General features: G+C 64.1%; 1 protein-coding gene across 1 annotated transcript in view; it reads left to right on the forward strand.

Annotated features, from left to right (window-relative positions):
• The window catches only part of LOC119593034 (laccase-2-like), a 5206-nt gene that overhangs the window by 796 nt on the left and 4106 nt on the right, over positions 1-304 (forward strand). The window contains exon 3 of the mRNA XM_037941930.1: positions 96-300. Coding sequence (XP_037797858.1) covers positions 96-300 — 205 coding nt within the window. The remainder of the gene's footprint in view (positions 1-95; positions 301-304) is intronic.

The raw sequence follows: 304 nt of genomic DNA on the forward strand, positions 1-304 counted from the left end.
CGAGGGAGAGCACAGCCAGTCTTCGGGCGTCGCCAGCACAGTCCCATAAGCCAACACTCGAAATCTTCCGTCCATCCGCGTCTTCCGTGCCGCAGGTGTGCGAGGGCGACCGCGTGGTGGTGGACGTGCACAACACACAGTTCTCGGACACGGACACGATCCACTGGCACGGACAGCACATGCGCAGCCACCAATACTACGACGGCGTGCCCTTCGTCACCCAGTGCCCCATCATGGGCTCCTTCCGCTACGACTTCCCCGCAGCCACGCCAGGCACGCACTGGTGGCACTCGCACGCAGGTGA

This window comes from Penaeus monodon, chromosome 31 (assembly GCF_015228065.2).
Source record: "Penaeus monodon isolate SGIC_2016 chromosome 31, NSTDA_Pmon_1, whole genome shotgun sequence".
Lineage (NCBI taxonomy): Eukaryota > Metazoa > Arthropoda > Malacostraca > Decapoda > Penaeidae > Penaeus > Penaeus monodon.